The sequence below is a fragment of the Dipodomys spectabilis genome, unplaced genomic scaffold (assembly GCF_019054845.1).
Source record: "Dipodomys spectabilis isolate Male_0828 unplaced genomic scaffold, ASM1905484v1 ptg000054l, whole genome shotgun sequence".
Lineage (NCBI taxonomy): Eukaryota > Metazoa > Chordata > Mammalia > Rodentia > Heteromyidae > Dipodomys > Dipodomys spectabilis.
Window position 1 is genome coordinate 25,468,535 of NW_024870731.1, and position 25,765 is coordinate 25,494,299.

Sequence of the window (25,765 nt, forward strand, 5' to 3'; positions counted from 1 at the left end):
AAAAACAAAAAACAAAAACAAGTATTTGTTAATTATCAACTATATACTGATCACTGTCCTAAGTGTATAAGTACATTCACAGATGTAATTTCAATATTGAGACTTTGCAGGCTAGACATGGTGACTCATACCTGTAATCCTAATCATAGCTACTTGGGAGGCAGAAATCAGGAGGATCACAGTTCTGGCAAAAGGTTAGCAGATCCTATCTCAAAAGGACAACCTGGCATCGTGACTCATGTCTGTAATTTCAGCTATGCAAGAAGCAGAGGCAGAAGGATGAGGGTGGCCTAGGCAAAATTTAGGAGATACTATCTGAAAAAATATAACTAAAAGAAAAAAGAACTGGGGGTGTAGCTCAAGTACTAAAGCCCTTGGTTTGCAAGCACTAGGCCCTTAATTCAAACCCTATACTTTCACAAAAAATAAAGGAAAAATTACATTAATGAAACTAAACACTAGATCTAAAATAAACAGCATACAGACCAACTCTTTATGACAAGATTTACTTAAGAAGACCTGTTACCTCCTATGTATCATGTATATATGTGTATAACTATCACATTATTTGCGTGCATATTTAGCGAAAAATATTTTCCTGTTAACTAGTTTGAATATTTATTAGGCAAGTGTGGAATGATAATAGGCAGTTGTCAAAAATCCCCTTTCTCCTCTTGCTTTCTACATGAAATATGTTACTAAAACAAGAAAAATGAATTAACTGTACAAGTGAAAACTGATTAGTACTTTAACATGTATGGTAATGCAATGCATAATTATGAATAGATCTTTCAAACTATAAATGCTACAGATAGGGAAAGAGACCCCTGACTTGTTGCCTATAAAATGCAGATATTACCTCTTACAGAACTGTGTAAAGTACTATATTTAAAAGATGTAGAATCAGGGCCATACTGAAGCTACCAGCACAATCATGTTCATCACAGCACTATTTACCATAGCTAAGATATAGAACCAACCCAGATGCCTCTCAGTAGATGAATGGATCAAGAAAATGTGGTATATATACACAATGAAATTCTATGCTTCCATCAGAAAGAATGACCTTGCCCCATTTCGAAGGAAATGGAAAGACTTGAAAAAAAATTAGATTAAGCTGAAACAAGCCAGGCCCAAAGAGATGTAAGTTGCATGATTTCCCTCATTTGTAATAACTAGAATATGTCTATAATATTCTTAGAGGATCAAAATAGCCCAATCACTAGGTGCATATGACCATATATAATGAAACGTATAAAAACGAGCTCCAAGAATTGGAAATGAGGTTTTTATTAGGTACTGTTTGCAGTTATTTTAATTTTTTTTTAGTTTTCTGTACCCTTTGTCTTGTATATAAGTTTATCTGATCCATAGAGGGGAAAGGGACTCACAGAAACAGCAGGACAAAGGATGAACTAAGGATGAACTCACAGGACACTAGTTTGGAAATGAATTTTACAATTTGTAGAGGAGTGGTGTGGGAAGGGGAAAGCAGGAGAAAATGAGGGAGGGGGATAACAGTGTTCAAAAGAAATGTACTCACTACCTTACTTATGTATCTAGAATCCCCTGTTCATCACCTTTACAGTTTTTTTAAAGATGTAGAATATTGCTTACTATATGGTATACTAACAATAAGCCACTGATCTCTGGTATGAAGATTGTGATAACAATAGTAATACTGCATTAGGGTGTGCCTACTTCTATAGCTGCTCAAAACCCCAGTAGCTTAAAGTAATACATGGTTTCTTGTTCAAGTCAAAGTTCAATGTTGGTTGACAAGGAGTCTCTTGTTTCTCCCAGTTTTTCAGGAGTGAATTTTGTGGCTCTGCTCGCCCTTAGATGCCCAAGTCTTGTCCATTTTACCAACAGAGAGTATGGAGGATTCTGGGATCAAGTCCCAGAGATTTGGGGGCCTAGCTTGGAATTGACACCTAGTACTTCTGTTCTGTTTAGTGGTAGGAATAGAAGATGGTGAAGAACAGAGGTAGGATCATTTTAAACTTTGTCTAGTATTTGATTGCTTTCCTTTCCACTTCCCTGTTTCTGCCTTTCTTGTTAAGAAGCATGATAAGAATTCCTTACTCCCCTCTATCTGAGGGTTTAATATTAGTACTGGAGAGGTAGGCACTCAATATATGTGAGCTACTGTTACTATTATTGTTGGCATATACTTTTGTAAGTTGACTTTATATTTTCTTTTTCTTGTGTCAGTATTGAGGCTTGAACTCGGGTCTGAATATGTCCCTTAGCAATGTCATTCAAGGTTAGCGCTCTACCACTTGAACCACAGCCCTGGTTCTGGCTTTTTAGTGGCTAATTGGAGATAAGAGTTGCTTATACTTTCCTTTCTAGGCTGGCTTTAAGCCTCAGTCTTCAAGTCTTAGCTTCCAGAGTAGCTAGGATTATAGGTGTGACCCATCAGTGCCTCTTATTTTCCCTCCCTCCTTCCCTCCCTTCCTTCTTTCCCTCCCTTCCTTCCCTTCCTCCTTCCCTCCCTCCCTCTCTCCTTCCTTCCTTCCTTCCTTCCTGCTTTCCCTCTTTTCTTTTTTCTTTTCTTTTCTCTTCTTTTTTTTTTTTTCATGGTACTGGGAATGGAATTCAGGACCTCATGCTTGCAAGCCAGGCATTCTTCCACTTGAACTATACCACCAGCCTGACTTTGCAATCCTTTCACTTGACCAGGTTTTATAAGTGACAAATTGGAGAAATACTGAGAACTTTATTATATTTTTAGTTTTCTTTCAGGCTAATGGTGAAATAAGGCACTTTAACAAAAATTGATGGATAAAATGTCTTGTTGATCCTCCCTCAGCTGAAAGGAAGAGAGAATCTTTTAACCTCTGAATCCTGGGAGACACAGTGTTATGTTAGATGAACTTGAGATGGAGGATCTGTGCATCCGAAATGACAGAGGAATAAGGGACAGCTGTTTGAACCCATTTTGAAAACTCAGACTGAATGTAGTATAGGTATGTAGATGCTGTCAGAAAGTAAAGCTCCATTACCAGCAAGTTAAACTCCTTGTGAGGGGTTGCATGAAGTGTTGGGATAGCCTTAGAACAGACTGTAGGAACTGAAATGTATCTCTGAAATCTAGGCTAGAATTGGTGAAACTCTTCCTCATAATTGGTGTAGGCCAAAGCCAATCATTGGTGTGTTTTTAGCCACATAATGCTCATGGAAGTGACTCGAGAGCAGTCCTTATTAGTGGCAATTTCTGACTGACCTTTGAAGAGGGGAATATTCCGTTGCTTCATTGAAAAAGTGTTGGGCAGAGAGTAGGATTTCATTAAATTTACCAAGGAGAAAGCTTGTCATGGCTCCCTCCTGGAAGGAAAATAAAGGATGCAGCCAGGTGGGTACTTGGGAAAGTACTGCTCAGTGACAGGAGGCAATCCATGGCACAGCATTAGCCATTGTCTCCTTGCAGGAGGGATGGCCCTATGGCCAGAGTTTTGGGCTTTCCAAGATATACTAGGCATTTAAGATTGTGCAACTCTAACTGATTTTTTAAATTGATAACCAATTTCTATAATTTTTTTTTTTTTTGGTCTGGTTGTGGGGCCTGAACTCTGGGCCTGGGTGCTGTCCTGTCCCTCAGCTCTTCAGCTCACGACTAGCACTCTACCACTTGAGCCACAGCGCCACTTCCGGCTTTTTTTCTTTTTGCTTATGTGGTGCTGAGGAATCGAACCCAGGGCCTCAGGCATGCAAGGCAAGCACCTCTACCACTGAGCCACCTTCCCAGCCCACTATAATTTTTTTCATAATTATTAAAGACAAAACAGATTGTGTGTTTTCTGTTTGCTACTGGAAGTTAGGTAGCTCAGCCACTACTGGATGTGCTGCTGATCCAATGTCAAGCATTGTACATTACTAAGAGCATATACTCAACGTATGAGTGCTGAATATATAAATCAGCATGGGTAAGCCTGTCTTGCTTTCAGACTTCTTCATGTAGAATTTGGAGTCAGCCTTCAAGGTTTTAGATTTGTCCCCAGCTCTGACTCACAAGATAGGAAGGATCAAGTCAAAACTGAGTCATGCTCCCTGTAGGGACCACCTGTCATGCTCTCTTCCATGCCTCCAAAACACCTACAGTGCCAGTTTCATATTAAAGCTTGGTTGTAGTCTACAAGTTAAGATTTAAGAATAGTAACTTTATACTGTTATGTTGCAAAACAAGAGTGGTTTGGTTTAGCATGCTTTTCCTTCCTCTTTTGCTTAATTTTTAATTAATTGTATTGTTAATTATATAACAAGAGGTGATGTAGATTCTTAGAAGTACATGGAATTGTTACTCTTAGAAAAACCATTTTTTTGTAAAAGTCAATATAATACTGCCTGTGTATGGGTTTTTCTCTATTTAAAGTGAGCCAGGGAATGTTTCTAAATCCCTTCCCATTTCCACAATATATTCTTATCTTCTCTCTCCCCCACCCCTTAAAATCAAAGCAGAGTAAAATTGAGCTTATGCTTCCCAGGACTTTTCAGTTAAGTTACATCCTTTCTTACTATTCTCTCCTACCTCTAACTACCATCATTTAGAATAATATTTTTTAAATTATATTTATAGATTGATTGCTACATGAAAGGTATTAAATAAAGTTATCAGGTTTTATGGTTCTAGTAAACTCTTCCCAGTTTACCTTTCAAGCTGTTTCTTTTTGCAAAACAAAATTAAGTTGCTCTTGGTGTACCGAACCAAATAGCACCAAAGGCCTGATTCTAGTGCCAATTTCAAACCATTTATTTTCTGGTCAAACTTGAGCAATTAGTGTTTTTCCTCTCTAGTAAAATCGAGATCATAAAGCAACTCTTTCAAACACAGGATTGTTGTGAACCTCAAATGAAAGAATATATACTAAAGATTTTTGAACCCTGTTCTAAGTAGAAAAGTTACTATTTTTAAATGCTTATTGCTAGTAAGTGCCATTACTACTTTCACCGATGATTTCCTATAAAGCATTTTAAAAAGGATAGGGGCTAGTAAATGGTGAATTATTTTAAAGCTAAAACTATTTGGGAAAGATTGCCAGCATCCAAAAGCTAGTGACTTCCTAGGACCCTTCAGAGAAATTGAGTCTCCTTACTGGAAAATTGAAAAAAATAGCCTGATTTAGTGAAATATTAAGTAAGAATCTAATGTGATAGCAGTGTTGTTCCACCTCCAGTCTACTCTAAAGGAATCTCCATCAGGGAGGTGAATGGTTATTTCAAACACAATGTCTGTATCGACTGTCTCTCACAGTAATTTGTAGTTTACTTGGTGTGATTTTTGCATAACTATAAAATGTCTAGCATGCAAAAATTAATTTTAGTTCAAGACAGACACATTAAGCAAGACAGCAGCTTTTATTGGAAGTAAGGAAGAAAAGGAGCACTAAAATGGAAAGCTGAAATTTTTAATGATACAGATTGGCAAAGAATTAGAAATCTGGAGAAGAGAAACATCTGGCTTCCTAAGATTGTAGGGATGGTTTTAAGCATTACTGAATAGCCTTCTGTGGGCAAATAAACTGAAACTTTTTCAAAAGGGAAAAAGTAAGCATATGATCCAAGAATAACCTGAAAGTCAGCAAAAGTAATGACGAATGCATGTACAAAACATGGTGTAGATGTTCACTAACTTTCAGAGATGCTTCATTAGTATCTTAGCATCTTAATCATAGAAATGTTTGCATTACCATTTTACAGTATGTAAAAATAAATAGAAGTTGAGTTACACAATATTTCTACTACCAACCTTGGTGTGTTGGCTAGTATAGATTTTAGAAGAGAGTATATTTGTGATGAATTTTCCATAAGAAAATCATCCTGCCCTGTGCCTTTATACTTTGACAGCATCTGCCCCATCAAAGTGTCATCTGACTTGAAAATCACCTAAATTTCTTCCTCTGGTTTGTTAATCTCCAGTCCTTTGACTTTACCTCATTGCTTCCCCACCAAGTTAAATAGTACCCAATTTTATGTGAAATGTGTATATATAACTATGAAGATAATGTAGTACTTTGTTCTTTTAGGAAGATGAGTTGAATTTTTGTTTTGATTCAAGTATTATGCATTGCTTTTATAAATTGCTGAATGATAAAGGACTGAAGTAGCTTTCTAAGTAATCATCTTACTGTGTGTGTGTGTGTGTGTGTGTGTGTGTGTGTGTGTGTGTGTGTGTGTGTGTGTGTGTGTGTGTGTGTGTGTGTGTGTGTGTGTGTGTGTGTGTGTGTTAAATCTGTGATTCTGGTAGTTTTCATAGGAACTGGCTTCCAAATAGCTATTTTTTTAATTAAGTGAAAACTCATTAATGGAAAATTATGCACAATGATTTTAATCCCCAGGAAGTTGACTCTATGTACATATTAAGCAATCATTTGTTCCTGGTTTATTATTGTAAATACAGTCAGTTAAGTTTATTGTAAAAAAGAATGAGGTTGCATTTGTTGTGAAATTGATAAAGCTCCTTGAATTTTAACAATTTGACATTTCAAGGCACATGTAATGTTTTTTTTTTCCATCTGGCAACTAATAGGATTATAAATTTCTGATTAGCTTTATATCCACTGTTTTACCCCATTGCCTTATTTACTATTATTCTTTTAATCTGAACAGAATTGTGAAGAAAGTGCTTCCACAATTGCAGCAAATGAAGATTCACTGGTAAATCAATCAAGAATTTTGGCCTGCCCTCCAAAGCAAAGGTAACTCAGTAATATCTTAAGTTTAAGCACAATCTTGAGTATTATCTTCCTAATATAAAGTGAAAATGAATGTATAAACTATGATACTGTTAAATGTTGTTTCTCAACCCAAAATCTGATAAATAACACTGCCTTCCACACACTTTCATTAAAGCTTGCAGACTTCAGAATAAGATAACCACTTATCTCCCATTCTATACCCACTTGTTCTTAGGATGTTGTCCAGAAGTATGCTGGTTTTCTTCCAAATGAAGCTCTCTCAGGTCTTCATTTCTTCTTCCCCATCACAATGTAGACCCAGCAACTCAGAGTAGGGAAGATACTAGGTACAATTACAAACCAAGCAGTTCATCAATATTGTCTATTCCCAGTGCCTTTGCCCAAGCTCCCAGATAGCTCTGAACTTATGAGTAGTGCTATTTTGTTTAAAAAAAGCCATCGTTAATGGAGTTTCTCACTACATGTTTGCCATTGTGCATTTACTATATGGAGAGAATAGCTAGTTTTATAGTATGAGTAAAGGGTTTTTTAAAAAATTCATCTTCTGAAAGGAATGAGAGGACTTAAAATTCAATATGCAATTTAAGTTGAGTCATTGAAGGCTAAAACTGAACAGAACCTAAACAGGAAAACTAAAGGAATTTCAGCTTCTGGAATTGATCATACTTGGGCAACAAATGTGATGTCTCAATCAGGTTCTAAGCAACTGCAGCAGAAATGGAAACATGTTGTACAAGACTCACATTGATCTGTGAAGATAACGTTTCTACCATTACCAATCTAAGACATAGCTTCAGGAAGAATGTGATAGTTCTAGATATTTAAAAGAACAGTTTATGCATTTAAAGGAACAAGAGTCTAAGCAGCTATGAAGTCTCTACCCTTAAAATAGGCCCTTAAAATTCTTCTGCTCTACATCAAAATGTTACAAGTAGACTGTGGCTCAAGTGGTAGAGCACTTGCCATAAGATGAGGAAACAAATTTTACAGATTGCCAAAGTAGCTCTTTAATTCAGTACTCATTACTAAGTATCTATTGTATGTAAAGGAATGGCTGTGAGAAATAATAATGAATAGATGATTTCTGTGAATAACAATTATAACTTAATCTTTTGTGAATACCAGATGGAAAGATCAATATGATACCAAGAAGGAGGGACAGAGAAAGAAGAGTCACAGACTCAAAATTCTGTAGGGTCAGGTATAAAGAGGAAAAAAAATGGCCAGGATGAAATTGTGAGGAACTGCCAACTCCATGCTTAATGTAAAATGGCAGCCCCTTGTAAGCACTGGTTGATTGTAGCTCCAGTATCCACTCACTGAGTGCTAGCTAACGTGCTTTCTTCTTTTCTAGACACTGAGGAAAAATTAGTAAATTAAAGAGATAAAAGATCCTGTTTTTGATTGTGTACTCTTTTTAAAAAAATTTAAGAATTCTGTATATTTGTCATACACAACATATTATACTGTGTAATGATTAAATTGCCTTAGAGTCTCTCTCTCTCTCTTCTCTCTCCTCTCTCTCTCTCTCTCTCTCTCTCTCTCTCTCTCTCTCTCTTCCTCCTCTCTCTCTCTCTTTCTCTCACACACACGGACCATATATTCTTAATCATCTTTTTGTGATCAATTCCTAGAATTATAGATGTGAACCATGGGCACCTGACTTACACTTTTTAACCGAAAGAAACAGAAGAGAACAAACATAAGTAAACACAGTATATATTATTATTAAATAATTATTAATTAGAAAAAACAGATCAAGATAAGAATTGGTGAGCAGATAAGAAGTAGTACTTAAATTTTTAAATGTCACTTTGAGGGGCAAAAAGGTAAGATTTGAATATGAAGGGTGAAAGAGTAAGCCATTACACATACTCTCTCTCTCTCTGGGAGTGAGCAAATAGCCAATGTGGTCTGCATTGGCTGTGCAAGTAAGAGGAGGAAACCATCTGTAAGTGAGCAATTTGGAAAAAATGGTAAGGCAAATAGGGCACAAGGCCAGGTATAAGGCCACAGAACAGGATTTTTCTTTTATTCTAATAGAAGTGGGTCACCACTGGGAAGTTCTGAGCAGAGACGTGGCTGCTACATTAAGATCAGTTGTAGGGACAGAGGTAAAGAGCAGTGAAATGAGTTAAACTGTGACTATAAACCAGACAGGGGATAATGATGTCAGACTTTCAAAAATGTTAAGGGAAATAGGAACTTTAAAGAAAATTTCAATGAAGTTTTCAATGTTAACTAATTTAAGAAAAGTGCCCAGTTGGAGTGAAACTTGGAGTAAGGTTCCTATCTCTGTTGGTACTTTGTCATCTCAGTTATAGAATTTGCAAAGAAAATCAGAGGAAGTTAAGAACTTTGGGTCAGGCTAAGTTGGGAAATAGAAAATTGACCTAACACTCAAGTGAAAACTAGCTTTTGGTTAGCCCATGAGGTAAAGAAAGGTAAGAGATGATGGTATGCTACTATTCCCAATTGCTGCAGAGTGGCAGCAACTCAAATATCTATTAACTAATGAATGGATGAATAAAATGTGGTATGTACATACACTAGAGTACATATCCTTTGGTTTCTGTTCCAGTGAAGGGCTGGAGTTGTTGCTCAATGGTAGCTTGCCAAGGATGTACGAGGTCCTGGGTGCAATCTCCAGTAGGGAAGGAAAAACACTTCCCTAGTAGATTCAGAAAATAACAGATACTCCCAACCTTGTAAGTACTATACTTTTTTTCCCATTCATGCATACATTTGCTAACATTTTTATTAATTAGATACAATAAGAGATTAATGATAATAAAATCAAACATTTATAATATACTACAGGGCTCTGGTGTCTCATGCCTATAATCCTAGCTATTCAGGAGGCTGAGATCTGAGGATCATGGTTCAAAAGCCAGCCCAGGCAGGATAGTCTGTGAGACTCTTATCTCAAATAAACCACTCAGAAAAGTAGAAGTGGTGCTATGGCTAAAGTAGTAGAGCGCTTGCCTTGATCTGAAGAGCTGAGGGATAGCGCCCAGGCCCAGAGTTCAAGCCCTACAATCAACAACAACAAAAAATTACAATATACTAGAAGACTTACATAAATATTATTGACTTCCTCTTTTTCAAAATAATCTTTTTTTTTTTTTTTTTGTCAGTTGTGGATCTTGAACAGCTTGGGTGCTGTCCCCGAGCTCTTCAGCTCAAGGCTAGCACTCTATTACTTGAGCCACAGTGCCACTTCTGGCTTTCTGGTAATTTATTGGAGATGAGTCTCACGGACTTTTCCTGCCGGGGCTGGCTTTGAACCACAATCCTCAGATCTCAGCCTCCTGAGTAGCTAGGATTACAGGCATGAGCCACCGATGCCCAGCTGTCAAATATCTTACAGTATTGCTCTCTCAATTCTTCCTCTGCTGATGTAAGTTAATAAAGTTGGGTGCTTTGTAGCATAGTGTTAAGCTACAATGGAAGGATTTCTTGAACATAGCACTATAATGCCATGACAGTCAGTCTAATAACTGAGACCACCTAAAAGTGACTAATGGACAAGTAGTATCAACAGCATAAATACATTAGAGAAAAAGATGATTCATATTCTGGACATGTTGTTGCAGAATGATGAGAAATTTCATCAGGCCAGAACAGTGTATATTTTAAAATACATATATTTTTATATCTGAAATGTTCCATTTATCTTCAACCAAGGTTGACTACCAGTAATTAAAACCATAGATAGCAAAACTTAGGATAGGTGGGGACTGCTATATTATTTAGCCATAAAAGGAATGAACTCCAACATGAATAAACCTTGAAAACAATACAAAGTAAAGGAAGCCAATACTAAAGGCACATATATTCTATGGTTCCTTTAATAGAAATATCCAAACTAGGCAAACCCAGAGAGGCAGAAAGCATATGTGATTTCTTAGGGAATAGAGGAAGGAGTATTAGAGAATGACTGCTTATGCATATGGGCTTTCCTTCTGGGCTGGTGAGAACGTTGTAGAACTCTTAATAGTTCCACATTGTGAATGTACTAAGATGCCATTATATTGTTCACTTTAAAAATGGTCAAAATGGTGAGTTTTTACTTTGTGTGAACTTTACCACAGTGAAAAAAAGATAATGGTATTCAGAATAACTTTCATGGATATATATTTTGTGTCTTGGATGCAAGTAGCTACTTTGGCTAAAGTGGAATTTTTGTAAAGGATGATGAGGGTCGGACAGATATTGAAAGATGTTGACTGCCAGAACAAGTTGAACAGCTGCAAAGTATAGGATCTTATATAGGATCTTATACTCCATGAGAAAGAAGGAAAGATTGAAGCTTTGGGAATCTAAGCTAAAAATTGAATTTCAAAGCAAAGGAAATAGCCTCTGATTTTACCAGTCTGTAATACTAGTATTCAACTAATGCAGTTTTGTAACCATCTCCCAAAACCTAAAAGTTAGTTTTGAGTTACTTCTTTTGTGTAATAGCTTTATAACAGTGCCTGATTATAAAGTATATTGTTAAAAATCTATCTACCACATATAAGCTCCTTATGTTTAGGCAATTAAAGCTTCTTTCACCTTCTATTCCTTATAAATTCAGAGTTACCTAGATTATGATCTATTCATAGACTTGCCAACATCATTACCAAAATGGGCACATTATATGCATAGTATTTTTTACATGTTGCTTTTAAAAATTTATATCTTGGCATGTAGTCATTTCTTTCTTTGATATTGTCATATTACCCACTGTATACTTTTATTTGTAAAAACAAAAAAGTCAAAAAATGCCATGCAGCTCTATAAGAAAGAAGGTGAAGTATCATAAAATATAAAAGGAACTAAAACTGAGTGCTTACTTTGTTCCAGGTATTGTTAACTCACTGTCACCTCACAGCTGTTTGATGGGGTAGATAATACTCTGATCTTTGTATAGTAGGAATCAGGCAGAATTAGCTCTAACTTGTAGTTGCCATGAGCAGTGCTGTGGTGGGTAATGACCAATCATAGAACTTTTTCAAGAGAAGTCAGTCTGGAATTTTTTGTGAAATTCCAAATTATAATATTGGCCTTAAAAAATAGCCTGGTGTTCATACAATTTTAAATACCATATGGTATCTAAAGTGTACAATTTCAAGGTTTTTTTTAGTGCACACTGTTGTACCACTATCACCTATATCTAGATCCAAAACATTTTCAATTTGTTTCTGGAAAGAAGATTCTTTTCTTATTAAGCACTGATTTCCATAGTCCCCTCTCCTGACCCTCTAGAGAAAATCTGACAGAAAATCTGTCTTCTGTCTCCCTAGATTGGCTTCTTCGGAATAGTTCATATAAATGAAATCATATAATGTATGACAATTTGTCAACTGTTGGACACTATGGCAAAATACCTGGGAAAAACAACTTGGGGTGGGGGACTTTATTTTGGCTCATGGTTCCATTTTAGTCCATTATCATGTAGATCCATTGTTTTGGGGCCCATGCAGAAGCAGAACATTCTTGTGGTAGAACACATGGTGAGACAAAGCTGCACCTCTCACAGCAGCAGGACCAGACATGGGCAGGAACAAGGTAACGCTTCAAGGGCAGAGACCCACTTCCTCCTATTAGGACCTTACCTTAGGTTTCCATCACCTCTCAATAGTCCATTCAGGTTTAACTCCATCAATGGAGTGCTCCAGTGATGAGATTAGAGCCCTCATACTCCTATCACTTCTGACATGCTGAATTTGGGGCCAAGCCTTCAATATGTGCATCTCTGTGGGACATTTCATATACAAATCGTAACACTAACCTTTTGTATCTGACTTTTTTTTCACTTTATGTAATGTTTTCAAGATCCATTCATGTATTATAGTATAGCTGTATGGCTGTACTAAAATTTGTTCATTAATCGGCTGATATTCATATTTTGTCTTTCGTGAATAGTGAATGAACACTGGGGTATAAATGTCTGAGTCTGTTTTCAGTTCTTTTGGGTATACACCTGAAAGTGGGATTGCTGGGTTATATTGCTAATTTTATGTTTATTTTTTCATTTAGTTTTTTGGGGTTTTTTTTTTTTTTGGGTCAGTTGTGAGGCTTGAACTCAGGTTCTGGGTGCTATAGGTACTGTCCCTCAGCCTCTTTGTGCTCAAGGCTAATGCTTTACCACTTGAACCACAGCACCACTTCCAGTTTCTGAGTGGTTAATTGGAGATAAGAGTCTTTGGAGTGTTCGCCTAGCATACATGAAGCTCTTGAGTTTGATTCCTCAATACCACATAAACAGAAAAGGCCAGAAATGGCGCAGTGGCTCAAAAGGTAGAGTGCTAGCCTTGAGCAAAAGAAGCTCAGGTAAAGTGCCCAGGCCCTTGAGTTCAAACCTCAGGACTGGCAAAAAAAAAAAAAGTTTCCTGGGGGACTTTCTTCCTGGGCTGGCTTTAAACCACAACCCTTAGATCTTAGCCTCCTGAGTAGCTAGGATTACAGGCATGAATCACTGGTACCCAACATGTTTAACCTTTTGAGTAAGTGCCAAACTGTTTTCTAGAGTGGCTGTACCATCTTACATTCCCACCATCAGTGTATGGAAGTCCTACTTCTTTACATTTTTGCAAATAGTTTCCATTTTATAATTTCTTGTTGATGTTAGATTTTGATTACTGACATCCTTTTGATTACTGACATCATAGCTTGATTTACTTCTTCCTAATACCTGTTGATGTTGAATATTTTTCATTTAATTTTTGTTTATAGTATTAATACTTGCTAATTTTAATGATAGATTTGTCTTTTTAGAAAAACATTGAGGTGTAGTAACTGTTTCTATGGTCTAGATGCAAGTCCCTTATCGGAAAATTATTTGCAAAAGCCATCTCCACTTCGTGGATTCTTCACTTTCTTGATGATGTTTTTAGAAGCACTAAAGTTGAGTTTTACTGACATCCAGTTTATCTGTTTGGTTTTGTTTTTCAAGAAATACTTAATGAGTCAGATTCTAGCTCATTATTGATTGCTGTCTTGCTGTCACTGTCCCAGAACCATTTAGAAAATCCTAATATTCTCTGAGGAGTATCTGTTTTCTTAACTGGAGAGGGGAGGGAAACTTTGAGAAGCAGAAAGAGCAGATTTTTTTCATCAAGAGCAATTTTGTTTCAGTTTATGCTTCCAAAATTTCTTCATTTAGAGCATTCTGTGGGGAGATGGAAAGAGGATCAAAGTTCCCAGGTTCTAAAGACTTTATATTGACCAAAAGTTCTAGAATATGAGGCCAGGCGTGGTGGCTTATTGCTGTAATCCTAGCTCTTGGGAGACAGACATGGGTGGTTATGATTCGAAATCAGACCAGGGATAAAAATTCAAAAGACTCCATCTCAGTCCAAAGCTCAGTGCAGTGGCATGTGCCTCTAATTCCAGCTATGGAGGAAATATGGTATCTGGGCACAGTGGTGCGTACCTGTCATCTCTTTTGACACAGAGAAGCATAAAGTAGTAGGGTCACCGTCCAGGCTGGCCCCAGCATAAAGTTAGACCCTATCTCAAAAACAACTAATATACAAAGGGGCTGGAGGCATGGCTCAAATGGTAGAGTGCCTGCCTGGCAAGACAAATTCAATCCTCAGTACTGTAGAAAAGGAGAGGGAGAGAGAAAGAGAGGCAGACAGACTGACAGAGACAAGAGGCAGAGAGAGAGAGAGAGAGACAGACAGAAAAAGAGAGAAGGAACTTGAGCCATTGATGATATTATCTAAAATTAGAATGGTCATGGGAGTGTGATAATTTTGTGCTTTTGGAAAGAAATGGTTAGGGGCCAGTAGTCACTTGAGTTATTATGGGTCACATTTTTTATGAGAATTGCTTTATGTGTACTTAGTGGGAGAGAAAAACAGGAATTGCTTTTAAGGATTGTAATTCAAACACACTTTGGGAAAAGATAGTTAAATCTGCCATCCTTTTACCTTTACTAAGAAGGGCTTTACTTTGGCAGTAAAGAGGGAATGAAGTTTTCTTGGAGCAATCTGTTCTTTGAGAAGCAGTACAAACCAAGGTATGTTGCTAAATCAAGGTAGAAAGAAAGAATGTGGAAAGGGGAGCCAGACTCCAGTGGTTCACACCTGTAGTCCTAGCCACTCAGAAATCTGAGGTCTGACTCTTGCAGTTCAAAGACAGCCTGGGCAGGAAAATCCTTGAGACTCTTTTATCTCCAGTAACTACCAAAAAGCTGGAAGTGGAGCTGTGGTTCAAGTGGTAGAGCATTAGCCTTGAGCACAGGCTCAGAGACAGACAGACAGACAGACACAGACACACACACACACAGCATTAGCCTTGAGCATAGGCTCAGACAGACAGACACATACACACACACACACACACACACACACACACACACACACACACACACACACACACACACACACACACACACACACACACACACACACACACACACGCCCTCAGTTCAAGCCCCATGATACACACGCACACATACACAAATGTGGAAAAATGAGGACACCATGTTTTTGCATCTGTAGCTTGGGCTACAGTTTGCTAAAGAGGAAAGTGATATTTGTGTTGTTACTAATACTTCCTATATTATTTTTCCTAGAATTCAACCCTAGGCACATGCTGACCAGCTTAGGAACCTGTTCACATATCATGTTTTGTAAAGAAGTGATTTTCAGGTTATAAATGACTCTTTATGTTGAATACAAACCTTTTTTGTCCCTAACATATATCTCATTGTCATCTTGATTTCATAGCACATACTCTTGATCTCAATCTAAATTTCTGCTGATTAGTAGTGGTGGGGATGAATTCTCTTGTGCTTAATGGGAGAAATCAGGAAAGACTTTGTTAAAGAAATTGAAATTGAGGAAATAGATTGGATAGTATTTCAGCCAAGGGAAGGATCATATAGATGAAACAAGTAATGACTTGGGAGTTGGAGCTGAGCATGTTAGAAGCTATGGAGTGGCTGTTTTGATTGGGCAGAGACTATCAGGGGGAAGAAATTGAATATACAAAAGTGGTAGAGTTGAGGCAGGGACAGATTGTGGAAGGAATTCTATGGGAGAGTTTTTTGTTGGTTTCAGTGGTCCCTGGGAGTCCCTGAAAGTAATAAAGGACTGCTGTATCTGTAGCAAGACTATCTAGGGGTATAGCATGGATAGAATAAAATTGGAGCTTCCTATGTCACAGAGGAGATGCTGATAAAAATAATTGCTGACATTATGGCATGCTTTAGTACTAGCAATTACTTAATATTCCTCATAAGGTAGATAACTTTTGTTTTACCCATTTTGTACATGAGGAAATAGGCTAAGTGATTTCCCAGCTTCCTTTTAGAGCAAAATATTGGTTCGTCTTCCCCTTTTCACTTTTATAATTATAACCCTTTTCTTTTTTAAAACAAAATTATCAAAGCTGGGTGCTGGTGGTTCATACCTGTAATCCACTTTATCAGGAGACTGAGAACTGAAGATTGTGGTTCAAAGCCAATCCTGGACAGGAAAGTCCATAAGACGCTTATCTCCAGTTACCTAAAAAAAGCTGGAAGTGGAGCTGTGGCTCAAGTGGTAAATCACTAGCCTTGAATGAAAAAGCTAAGGGACTAGGAGGTCCCTTATCCTAGTTCCTGAGTTCAAGCCCTAGTTCCTGCACAGGAAGAAAAAATAAAAAACAAGACTTAGAAAGTCAAGATTTCTAGTCAAGCTTATCATAAAATTACAGGTCAGTATTAAGTCTCTTTATATATTTGAGCCTTTTCGTTTTATTAGATTTCATGATTTGTTACCTTTTATGTTATAATTGATTACCTTTTATATGTGTATTTTAAAAAAATCTCTTATCAATTTCTTATTCCTCATCAATGTTTTTATGAGAATAATGTATATACTACTTTAAACATATATGATAAAAAAGACAAGTCAAAATTCAAAGCTATTAACTAGTTAGCAAATAATGCATGTTGTAGAAGTTAAGTTTTCAAAAGCTAATTATTCATCATTTTTTAGTCCCCACCATTGTAACTACTTTTATTATTTCTAAATTTGCACTTGATTGTCATCAATTCTAGCCACTGAGCTGATGAATTTATTTTTTTCCTTCCATTATTCTACTGGAATACCAATGTATTTATGACCAGCTACAAGGTATTTCACTAGAAGGAGCCCAGTTAAGGAAGGTTTTCCTGTGTTAACTCCTATGCAGAATAGAGACTTTGCTTTCTTAGGAGAGAAAAAAGGAGGAAAGAGACAGGTGTGTGTGGTCAGAGAAGCTAGAAAGGATATGAAGGTTCTGCCAATTTTAGAAAATAAACCAAAGCCAACACATTCCTAATTTATTGAATCTGAGTTTCTTGTTAACTTAAATAACTTTAGTCCCTTGGATTTGATAATGGAGAATCTTTGTTGTCAACCTTGTAATTTACACAGATACATACACTGTAGTTACTAGTTTATGAATTTATTAAATGTTGCATTGGAACTGTTGGTCTCCCCCCCAAAGAAAGGTTTGTGTGGGATATTTCATATTAAAAAAACGTTCAGTCAGATTCAACCTTTTTATATTAATCTGGATTTAAAAATTGGAAAGATCAACTTTTTAAAATTACATGTTGTAATGCTTTTGAACAAAAGGCATTATACAAGTGAATCTGCTGTATGAAGAATCGTTTTTGTAAAGAGAGACCTTGTTAGCCTTGGCACTTACTAGGAACAGTCCTCAATCTGGATGGTGAAGTAAGACAATATTTTACATACATCCTTAGATGAAATGCTCAGAATTTGTCAGTGATTCATTTCTGATAACCTTTTTCTTAAGCTACATGTAATCTAATGGTGATAGCATTTAACGAGACATTTTAATGAATTAAAATTGTTTCCTGCTTCTTAGATTTTCTTATGTTCTTAGGGAAATTACCATTGTGTTCACTCTAGTGCCTAGTATAGTGCCTCAGAAGTGATAAGATACTAGGAACTCTTGGCTAAAATGAAGCCCCATCATTCAAACCCTATAAGATACACATCATTTATAGGTGCAGACATACTGAAGTTCCCTAGAGCTATAAAATAGCATCAGAAGTACATAAATATCATGGGAAATATGCTGTTATGTCATAATACTTCATAGTAAATGATTGTAAAGTGAGCCATTTTCTTTTTGTATTCTAGGGTATGGAGGATGTTATATTTAGGAATGATGTTACGAAGTTCTTCACTATGGCCATGTAGGAAAAATTTAAGTATTTGAGTTCCTCTTGTACATAGATTTATATTAAGTATTTTTTGTATAGGAAACATTAAAAATGTTAAAATTTGAATATCAGGACTACATTTTCAGATTGCCATCTTAACTTTTGTAGGTGATTTCTTTTAACTATTATGAAAATCCCAAAATCTATGGACACCACTATCTATTAGCAGTTAGGACTTTTTAATTGGCATGAGTGTGATTAAAAAGCAGTGTCCTCAGCGAAAGAGAATTGTCTTCACATTCTCTCTAATTTAGTAGTAAACTTCCTAAGAAAGGATTGAACTGAATTGCTCATGATGTAAGACATTTTATGATCATATGTAAAGTATTTGTCTGAAAATTTGCTTTTAAAGGATGATTTGCTGTACTCTTTGGAAGATTGACCTTATCTGTATTTTACTGATTAGATTGAAACCCTGGCAAATCAGGTAGTGTACCTAAGATTTCATAGCTTGTAAGTGGAAGAGCTATTACATGAACTTAGCAATAACAAGTCTGGTTCTAGAAGCCAACCTCATTTTCCCTATCTGTCGGTTGTGAATAATAAAACCTCTACTTTAAATGATTGTGAATATTGAGTTAATGCAGTAAGGTACCTATGGCATATCCTTGGCACCTTATAGGTGCTCAATAACAGATAGCTGCTACTATGAATCATTTCCTATTATAACTACTATACTGCCAAGAGGCACTTAATATTTTCTTATTTTTAGCACTCTTGGTTTCTTTATAATATCAGTCAAAACCTTTGAATTAAAAAAAATGTTTATTAATCCCCGTTGACTGGAAGCCCTGTCAGTGAATTGTGAAACATTTTCACATTTAAAAAAATCAAGTAATGTCTTGAGGAAGTAAACTAAACTTCGGATTTTCCATCCTTCCCCTGATTTTCATTCTCACTCTGTACTTTCAGGAATCAGAAGAGTTGTCCTCAACCAGCAAGTTCTTTTTGCTTTCTAAATTGCTGTGGCCCTATACTGAGCATTCCAAATGCCATTAAAATTCAGATTTTCATCCATTTGCATGTGGAATTACAGAATTCAGTATGAATCAAAGGAAGCAGAGATTGTTATTTTCATGTGAAAATATACATATTCTCATGATTCAAAATGAGTGAAAAAATTTTAAGTCTGTGCTGAGGACACAGATTATATTATACTGTCACCAAAGGAATGTTTGGGCTTTTTGCTATTGTTTTGTATTGGTACTTGGCTTAAACTCAGGGCCTGGTTACTGCCCCTGAGTTCTTTTGCTCAAGGCTAGTGCTCTTCCATTTGAGCCACAGTGCCACTTCTGGCTTTTTGTTTATTAGTTGGAGATGAGAGTCTCACTGACTTTCATGCCTGGGCTGGCTTTGAACTGCAGTCCTCAAATTTCAGCCTCCTGAGTAGGTAGAACCACAGGTGCTTGGAATATATATTTAATCATAGATTTTTCTCATTGATATCCTTATATAGGAAGTAGAAGTTGTAGAAATGATTTTAAAAGTTTTAATCCTTACAATCCAACCAGTTTTGAGTTATAGTCATCCCTTGGGCTTCCAAGATACTGATTCCTGACCTCTGAGATATCAAAATTTGGAGATGTTCAAGTCTCTTTCATAAAATAGTACAGTATTTACAGATATAGCCTATATACATTCCCCCCTTAGTCCTTAAAATCCTCTCTAGACTACTTAATAATATACAAATGCTATGAAAATAATTATGACACCATATTTAAAGATTGACAACAAATTAGAAACTCTATACATGATCCATACTGCACAATCCTTCTTAGGTTCATTTTCATTCTGTGGTTGGTGGGCTCTCTGAATGAAAAGCCAGAGGATAAAAAGACCCTGTCCTTCCTTGGTAAGGACTAGAAGCACCCATAGTTTCACTTTTTGTATTCGGTAATAAGCAATCCAGATAACAATTTACACGCTAAGATTTAAATCTTCTAAGCCAAAACACCTCGTGTGTGTGTGTGTGTGTGTGTGTAAACTTTAAATACTTTTTAGTTATTGTTTGTTTGAGACCAGTTCTTACTATATTTCTTAGGCTAGTCTCAACCTTCTGGGGCTCAAGAGATCCTCCTGCCTCGATTTCTGCAGCAGCTGGTTGCTAGCCAGCATGCCCTAACTCAGGTTTTAAAATTTGAACCTAAAACAGAGCTTTCCAACTCACTATCCTGCTTTTATATGGCTCATAATAACATTCTCGTATTTTTATTTTTCCACCATATCTCTGCAAGTTGGATAGTGTTTGTTCAACAGAGAATTCAGCCATCTCTGCCCCACCAGATGTTTGAATTTTTTGAATGTTTGAGTAAAAAGAGAGGGTGGAGGGGAGAAGTGAGGAAGAACTGAGGGAAAGGAATGGGGGAAAACAGACCTCTCACGTATCTAGTGGAAGAAAGAAGCACTTGTAGGCAAGTACCCCTGAGTGGTTACAAGAATGATGATATATTATTGAAGCATGAAAGAGGATCAGAATCAGTTTTTGTCTCAGGCTTCAAATTTTCACGAGTCTGAGATAATAGTGATAGTAGCAACACAGTGGAAGTGCTTGATGTTTCAAATACTTTGAAAGCTTTAGTTCATTAAGCAGCCTTTTATCTTACTATCCTCACCCACAGCTGTGCACACGTAGCTGTGGGAGAAGGGTGGTAACTTTCGTAGGCCAATGTCCAATTTAATGAGCAAAATATAACCAAAGTCAATATCTTAAAAACATGTTTTCTAGGAATAATGTACATTCTCCTCACCCTACCTAAGAAAAGACAACGGGAGACAGGTGGGGGGTGGGAGTGGGGAGACGATAATAACTCAAGTTAAAAATGAGTCAGATTTTAAAACGGCGAGATTTGTATTTGGGGGCTGAATGAATCATTTCCAAAAGCAATGAAAGGGGAACTAGAGACATTTTGGGCATTTAATCCAAACTATGTAAATGGGTTAGAGATTGCCTTGTTCTCTCTCCTCTCTCAGTCCGATTTCCTGGTCCCCTTTTTCGTTTGACAAGAAGTTCAAGTCTCTGGGAGCAATCGTCACCTCCACTTGTGGGCCACTGAGGCACACGTGGGTAGCTTCACGCGCGCGGGTCTTTAAGCCGACACCTGGGCTGGCACCTGGCGGCACTTCCACACCTGCCTGCGGTTCCCTGCGTGCCGGGCGTCCGCTCCGACGCGGCTTCCCATTCATGCTTCTGACAACCGTGTGGCCGCCCGCCGCCCAGAGCGACGCGGCCGGCGCGCGAGCTCCTCCACCCGGGGCCCTGAGCCCCGGAGGGGGGCCCGGCGACGACACGCGTCGGTGCACCGAGGTCGGCCGGCTGCTCCGTAGGTGGCAGGCTGCGTTTCTGACTTCTCCCTGGCTGCTCTCCGGGGGCTTGACGAGCAAACTTCGCCGGAGCGAGCAGAGAGGGAGGGACCGGCGAGGGGGAGGAGGCGGCGGGAGGCGCCTCCGCTTAAGGGAGCCGGCCGGGCGCCGCCGCTGGGACGGACGCGCGGACGGAAGGAAGGAGCGGGGCCGCCAGGCCCGGCCTGGGGATGCGAGCGGCCGCAGGGTGGGCGGCCGGAGAAGCGGGGGTGCAACTTGGGCTTCCTTGCCGCGGGCTGCCCCGTTGGGGCGCGGGACCGGGGCTAACTCCGGGCGCCGGCCTCCTCGCCCGGTCCTCGGGGCAGAGGCAAGCCAGCGGACCCGCCGCCGCAGAGCCGGGCCGCCACGGCCGCCCCGGGAGCCGCGCGGGGCGAAAGCGAAAGCGAGCCGGCCCCGCGGACTTTGCGCCCGGAGCTGGGGGCGGCGGGGGAGGAGGCGGGCTAGGGGGCTGGGAGGCCCGGGGGCGCTGTCAGCGCGCCCCACCCGGCCTGCGGGCCGCGCACGCCGCCGGAACTCCCCGGCGCCTCCTTAAAAGCAGCCCCCGCGCGACTCTTTTCCCCCTTTTTTGTTACATTGTAGGAGCGGAAAGAATGTCGGAGCGGGCCGCGGATGACGTCAGGGGGGAGCCGCGCCGCGCGGCGGCGGCGGCGGGCGGAGCAGCGGCCGCCCGGCAGCAGCAGCAGCAGCAGCAGCCTCCGCAGCCCCAGCGGCTGCCGCCGCCGCCGCGGCGCCTACGGCCGGAGGACGGCGGCCCGGGCACCGCCTCCACCTCGGCCGCCGCAATGGCGACGGCAGGGGAGCGCAGGCCCCTGCCTAGTCCCGAAACGATGCTGGGACAGTCGTGGAATCTATGGGTCGAGGCTTCCAAACTTCCTGGGAAGGACGGTGAGTGTCCCCGCCCTCCTCTGCCCCACGCCCCGCGCTCCCCCCCCCCCCCCCCCCCGTCTCCCACTCCCCTCCCCCTCCCGTCCTGTGACCCGCCCCCTCGGGGGTCGGAGATGCTATCTTTCGCTGGGTTGCGGAAGGCGGAGGTGCCCACACCTACCCCGTGCGTGCGTGAGCGTGCGTCACACTCCTGGCCACTGACCTGCCTCTCCCTCCTCCCGTGTGTGTGTATCTCCTAGGGACGGAATTGGACGAAAGTTTCAAGGAGTTTGGGAAAAACCGCGAAGTCATGGGGCTCTGTCGGGAAGGTGAGTCCAGCCCAGCCCCCCTGATGGAGATTGTGCATCCCCCCGGGAAGTTCCCGCTTGCTGCTTCCTCAGAGCCAACAACTTAAGCCCACCTAACCCATTCACCTCTCCCCTCCCCGCCATGCTCCCGGAGGAGGAGAGCTAGCAGAACTTTAGGAAGTCTGGTTTCTGGGGTCTTGGGTAATGAGAGCATCCTGAAGTATTTCAGTGGAACCCTGGCAAGGTACAGCAGCATGAGAGGCAGTGCTGGATGATGAATCCTTTGGCAATCAGATAGAGTTGAACCTAGAACTCTTCAGGTCTCATCCTTTTATGAAGAACACCAATGGAGGAATTTTCAGCTTTAATACAGTATCCTAAGTTTTCTTCTAGAAATCAGACTGAATATCGAACTTGATAAAAGGTGACATCTTACTTGTGCAATCTTATTTCTGTGGGATTTTAAATACGTTTAGAATCATTACAACGGAGGAATGCAGTTGGTCAGACTTTTTTGGGCTTGTCCAATAAGCTGGGGAAGGAGCCTATATGACCCATAGTGAAAGCAGAGCCGTCTGATTAATGTTAAGTTGTTTAGTTAGAAGGATAGCCCAGAGAAATATGTGTAGGCGAAGGTGTGCTGCTAATGCAGGTCGGGTATATGGAAACTGTAAGATGTGTCGAGATTTCCTTTTAAAAAAAAAAAATTCCCTTTCCTTGAATAGTCAGCTTTTGCTTCTTAATGCCTGTCCCGGACTGGGAACTAGAGAGAAAGAACAAGACCTTGATTAAGCCTTGGGATCCAAATACTGATTTTACATCTCCATTACAATTTGATTTGTCACATGTAGCCATTTATTTGGCAGAGTTTTTTTTTTTTTAATCTAGAGCTCAGAAATAGGTAGAAATTTGGCTGCTCAATTTTTTTTAAGTCCAGAAATGGCTCATTATTACTATCTATATTTCCTTTTGGTTTTTAGCACCTGCTTTTTCTTCGCACTTACTCTTTTTTGTTTTTGTTTTTGTTTTTTTCCCACCTGGCTATTGGGCCTGTTAGCATTGTAAGGAAAAGTAGTGCTGTTGGCAGCCCTATGAGAGCTTTCAGTTGGAACACATTCTAGAGCAAATTAGTTGATTTTCAAAATGAGAATTGTTATTTGAGGGCAAAGGAAAGGGCGAAAACACAGGACTTATGGGTGATGTTGCAACAGAAAAAAAAAATCAGTTGTTAGTCCGGTTTTAGTGTTGAATTGGCATTCCGCCTGGGCTTAAAAAATTAAAATCACTAGGTGGCAACTCTCATAGGAAGTAGTTGGATAGAACTTTAGAGGATCTGACCCTCTGGGTGTGGATACATTTCCCATAGAGAATTCCTAAATCTGTAAGGAAAAAATATACTAATTACTGATAATTTTCCTATAGAGGATGAGTAAATATCTTAGTGTCTCACTTCACGCTTTAATCTGGAGTTAGCCCTAACACCAGTTTAATGGCCTGGCTCCAATCTTGCTCTATTTATTTTCTATTTATTTATATATTTGGTAATGAATTTGTCAGCAAATTTTCCAGGAATATTTAAGATCTCTTAACTCACTACTCTGGATGAGTATGTTTCTGAACTGTGGAATTAATAGTGTTTATTAGAGGTGTTGTTTTTTTTTTTTAATTAAGATACTCCTTTTGAAAAAAAATTTGTGGGGGAGTGCCATTCTAGGGCTTGAAGTTAGGGGCCTGGCCTGTGTGCTGTCCCTGAGCTTTTATTTTTTCTCAAGGCTAGTGTTTTACTACTTGAACCACAATTCTAACTTTTTGGTGGTTAGAGGCTTACTGACTTTACTGTCTCCGCTGGCTTTGAACCATAATCCTCACATCTCAGTCTTCTGAGTAACTGGCACTGGACTTAAAGCTATTCTTAAAGTTTACAGTATGGGGGCTGGGAAGGTGGCTCAGTGGTACAGTGCTTGCCCTGCATGCATAAGGCCCTGGGTTTGATTCCTCAGCACCACATAAGCAGAAAAGCCAGAATGGCGCTGTGACTCAAGTAGTAGAGTGCTAGCTAGCTTTGAGCTGAAGAGCTGAGGGATGAGCACACCCAGGCCCAGAGTTCAAATGCCACGACCAACCAAAAAAAAAAAAAAGAGAGAGAGAGAGGCTGCTATAGATACTAGATAACCAAGCTGGAACTATGCTTGATTGAATAGAAGTGGTAGCTTTTTGTTTTGAGGGGATTTTTTTTTCCTTTTTGTGGTACTGGAGTTTGAACACAGAACCTTGGTCTTGCTAGGTAGGTACACAACACTTGAGCTATGCTTCCAACACTTTTTCTTTGGTGGGATTTTTGTTTACTAATTTTTGCCCAAGCAGGCTTGCCTGGACTGGGATCCCCTATATATGCTTCCCAAAGTAGCTAGGTTGACAGGCATACGTTACCCTGTTCAACTTTCTTTTGAGAAGGGGACTTGAAAACTTTTGCCTGGGCTGGCCTTGAACTGCTACCCTCCCAAACTCATCCAAGTAGTTAGGATTACAGGCATGAGTCACACTACACCCAGCTTATTCTAATTCTTTTTGCAAAAGAGATGAAATTGTGAGTAAATATGTAGATAAATGAATTGTATGAAGAACCATACGTTTGGCACTTACCTTGGAAGAATATTCACCTGACTTGTAATACAATTTATCTCCTTTAGGAAGCCATGTCTAACCTCTCTTAAATTTATTGTATGACCTTTTCCTGCTTCCTGTCTGTCACCATTGGAAAATAGGGATTATGTTATGGCTTCTCTACAGTGCCTGTCCCAAAAGTTAGAGGCATTGTTGATGAAGGAATGTACCACTCTTGCACATTGCTGTGCTCAGTAAATATTTGCTAAAAAAAAAAAAAGAATTGGGACACAAGGATGATTGAATTGAGCCAGTAGAGGATGAATGGTTCAAATGATGGATTTTCCATAGTATTCTTACTCTACAAAGACAAGATACTTAACACACAGTGTAGAGATTGTAGGGGAACATTCTCCTTTGGCACTAGGGGAGGCCAGAGGCTGTGTTTTCAGCACTTCCCTTTTCTCTGGCCACAGTTTAGTGCTTCACTTACACTTTGCATAAAGAGTGAAGACAGTATACTATTTGTGTTACCTTTGATATTTAGGTAGGAGAGGAGGGTAGTAACTAAGATTGGTACCACACTTAGGGACAGATAATTTCGCTATCAAAATAATGGGGAGGAAGTGGTGCTGTGGTAGAGCACTAACTAGCCTTGAGCTGAAGAGCTGAGGAACAGTGCCCAGGCCCAGAGTTCAAGCCCCACGACAGAC

At 39.4% G+C, this 25,765-nt stretch overlaps 1 protein-coding gene across 4 annotated transcripts in view; it reads left to right on the plus strand.

Annotated features, from left to right (window-relative positions):
• Positions 1 to 25,765, plus strand: part of Atxn7 (ataxin 7) — a 135,170-nt gene that overhangs the window by 21,537 nt on the left and 87,868 nt on the right. For 3 of the 4 annotated variants that reach the window (XM_042680127.1, XM_042680129.1, XM_042680128.1), the window contains 3 exons: positions 6,610 to 6,698; positions 21,856 to 22,161; positions 22,401 to 22,469. In XM_042680127.1, the coding sequence (XP_042536061.1) occupies positions 21,867 to 22,161; positions 22,401 to 22,469 (364 nt within the window). In that variant the 5' untranslated portion in view covers positions 6,610 to 6,698; positions 21,856 to 21,866. Of the gene's footprint in view, positions 1 to 6,609; positions 6,699 to 20,694; positions 21,464 to 21,855; positions 22,162 to 22,400; positions 22,470 to 25,765 lie in introns of those variants that run through there. The other variant, XM_042680130.1, reaches the window with a different exon arrangement.